This window comes from Nicotiana sylvestris, chromosome 3 (assembly GCF_000393655.2).
Source record: "Nicotiana sylvestris chromosome 3, ASM39365v2, whole genome shotgun sequence".
NCBI classification, from domain to species: Eukaryota; Viridiplantae; Streptophyta; class Magnoliopsida; order Solanales; family Solanaceae; genus Nicotiana; species Nicotiana sylvestris.
Genome location: NC_091059.1, coordinates 21151366 through 21154901, shown reverse-complemented (window position 1 = coordinate 21154901; position 3536 = coordinate 21151366). Strand labels below are relative to the sequence as shown.

Here is a 3536-nt window from a genome sequence, read left to right as displayed (position 1 = left end):
AATGAATTCTGTAATTGTTCCATGGAAAAGGGGGTCTCACATTTGGAGAAAAATTTTGGAATGCAGAGATTTGATTGAACATCAAATCTTTTGGCAAACAAAAAGAGGATCCTCACTATTTTGGTTTGAAAACTGGACAGGTCTTGGGGCACTATATTTTTTAGTTCCTCAGGACTTTGGCATTGATGAAACTGTACAAAATGTACATGATGTTACCTTAGATGGTGTGTGGGATGTGGACAGGCTATTTGAAATGCTTCCTGAAGACTTAGCAGTATATAGTCTCGAGAAAATCAAACGACCTTCACCTCAGCAGGTTCTTGACATGCCTTGTTGGATGCTGGAAACAAGAGGATATTTCAGTGTTAAATCAGCATAGGATTATACGAGAAGAAGAGACGAATGAAGAACAACTTATAGGATGATTTGGGTAAAGGGACTACCTTTTAAAATAACATTTTTCATGTGGAAAGTGTGGAAAACAAAGCTACCTTTAGATGATTTCTTGAAAAGGGTAGGCTACTGCATGCCATCAAAATGTTGGTGTTGTGTACAGCCTGACGAGGAATCTCTTCAGCACTTGTTTTTTGGATCAGAAACTGCAAAGACAACTTGGAAGTATTTTCTATCGAGGGCAGGAATAGTTGTGGAGGGACTAACATTGCACCAAGCAATCACAAAATGTTGGATTGCAAATGTGTGCTTAAGGCTCAAACCAGTAATGCAAGCACTCCCCTCATGTGTAGTCTGGGAACTCTGGAAAATAAGAAATAGTATGAAGTATGGTGATGCTGTGACAACTAGCAGGGTGATTTATCAAGTTTCATCAAATCTCCAGGCATTGGTGAAAGTCAGAAAGCCTGGGATGGACATGGTACCTCACAAATGGCAAGATCTATTATCTATGATGGAAAACTTCACTCCTAAACTTAAGGTTACCAAAGTCATATGGGAATTTCCAAGTGCAGGATGGCTAAAAGTTAATACGGATGGTGCATCGAGGGGAAATCCAGGCAGGAGATCAATAGGTTTTTGTATAAGAAATGAAAATGGTGACATAGTCAAGTCAGTAGGGAAGGAGATTGAGGAGACAACAAACACAGTAGCTGAAGCGAAGGCCATGGTAGAAGCACTAAGGTTCTGCAGATTGCAACAATACTCTCATATATGGCTTCAAACTGATTCACTGTTATTAAAAAAGATAATGGATGGGATCTGGAAACCACCATGGATCATATTTGAGCAGGTAGAGGAAATGATGCAACTAATAAATGGGGGCAATTACACAGTTACTCATATTCATAGGGAGGGCAACAAGCTGGCAGATCACTTGGCTAATTATGCTCTAGATCATGGAGAAATAGAATGCCAACAATTCTGGCATCTAGATGCATAGGGAAGGAGGTTGGTTAATGAAGATAAGCTGCAATGTCCAACTCTAAGGGTTAAGGTGGACAGGAGATAAGAACATAGAGAAAAGGAAGAGCAGGAGGTGCCATTACGAGTATATTATCCTATGTTTTCAAATATATGGGCCATGACTTGGGAATGTCTTGTTTTCCATCAAGACAAAAGGAACGACAAAGGCAGGCACTCCTGGAGTTCTATTTTAATACAAATGCATGGGATCAAGGAGTCATCGTTAGAAGCAAAATACTTTTTGCGTCAAGCAGCTTGATAGAATATGAAGGCATGCGCATTGGGATAACACCACTGGGTGTAATCAGAGACAGGGAATACACGCATGATTCTAGCATTACTATATGAATGTGTGCTTCAAGATTTTTGGGTCATGGAAATTACTCGGTCGACGAGCTACAAGAGTTGGGAGGACAGTTTAAATTCAAACAGGGATGCACGTCGTTTTCACAAGGATTGGCACACTGACATACACACGGGAAAGAAGACATGCAAATGGGGTTTCGACAACAAAAAAATGGGGCATGGAATTATTCCCTGGCAGTGTAAGAAAGATGGACAATGAATTGTTGAGGGGAACGCATGGCTTACGCATGTATGCAGAAATTTGTGCCCTAGTATATTAGGAAGGCAACGTTGTCGACAAAGCAAGGACAAGAAATGGATTAAGAATCGAAAGAAGCAATTTACGATGGATGTCTAAGAAGTGGATAATGGCACTCCTGGGAATTATCCTCGATGCAAACGAAAAGCTTAGAAGCGTGGCTGCAATTTACAAGAACAAAGCTGGAAAGTGTAGGCATGCACTTGTGGATTAAAAATTTAAGCATGCAATTCAATTGCGCAACTCCAGAAAATCTGGTTTGCAGAACGTCCGTGCACAGGTAATATGCACCTCAGCAGCAGGTCATTCACCACACTACATGCGAAAGAGAAGGAGATTAAATATAGGCTAAGGAATTGGATTGAGGAAAAGTGCTCGAGAGGAGCAAAAGGCAAGGAAGCGTGCATGCCATTACCAAGAAATATAATCCACATGAAAGACATGATTCTTGGGACTCAAAAAAAAAAACTTTGGGTGGATTCTTATTTACTCTTAAAGTATGAACCAGGGTTGTGGACACTACATTTTCAAAACAGCAGGAATGCACGCGCAAAAGAAATAAATAACAGTAGCTAGACAATGCAAAGGGACAACGAGTATAAGGGAGGTTAATGTAATTTTCAAGTTTTATCACTTTCATAGATTAAGACCTCATGACAATGTAATTTGTTTTTAATCTTCTTTATATTAATAAAACATAGCCCTAGGCGCTTGCCTAGCAGATTGCAACAAAAAAAAAATGAGCGATCCTGGTTGGATGGTCCCGGGGTATCTGTCATGCTTAAACTCCGGTAGGTAGATCCACATCTATATAAGAAAACTGAAACCAACACTATGTGAGAAAATAAACACTCCCTACTGGACACATGCAAGATATGTTTGTGCAAAATAGCCTACATGGCAAAAAAGCGTCTAGAAGTGCAAACTCAACAAAGGTGACCTCTAAGACATGGAAAACTTATTTTGCATAAATGACCCATTTTATAGAAATGATCTATGTGGACAAAAATGGCTAAGCATGCAAATTTAACAAAAAGGACCTTAAAAAGAGAGAACATCTTGTTGTGGACTTAGAACTTAAGACGTGGGTTAATTGAACCACTTTTGCAAAAATAGCCCTATTTTGCAAAACGATCGATGTGGCCAAAAGCGGTAGACATGCGAATTTGACAAGGATGGACCTTAAAGTAAAGGGACATATAATTGGATTCAAGACTCTCCAGACAATTAAACAAACCACTTTGCAAAAATAGCCCTGCTTTGCAAAAGGACCGTTGTGGCTAAAAGTGGCTAGACATGCAAGATTTGACTGCGACCCTCGAAGCCAAGAAACTAAGACTCAAAACCGGACCCTATGTCGGTTGCCTACGTATTCCGCCCGAGAGACGAGAATCAGGTTCGCGTAGTTCGGGAAGATTTGATACGGACGAGAATAAAAAACAACTAATTTAGAGAAAATATTTTCTCTTGTTTTTTTGAAAAAAATGATGAAACATATAAACTATTTTTGGAT

The 3536-nt window shown here is 39.6% G+C and overlaps 1 protein-coding gene across 1 annotated transcript; it reads left to right on the top strand.

Annotated features, from left to right (window-relative positions):
• Positions 1-463: 463 nt before the first annotated feature.
• Positions 464-1396, top strand: LOC138887129 (uncharacterized). Its single transcript, XM_070168845.1, has one exon. It carries the CDS (start codon positions 464-466, stop codon positions 1394-1396), a length of 933 nt encoding a protein of 310 aa, XP_070024946.1.
• The last annotated feature ends 2140 nt before the right edge of the window (positions 1397-3536 follow it).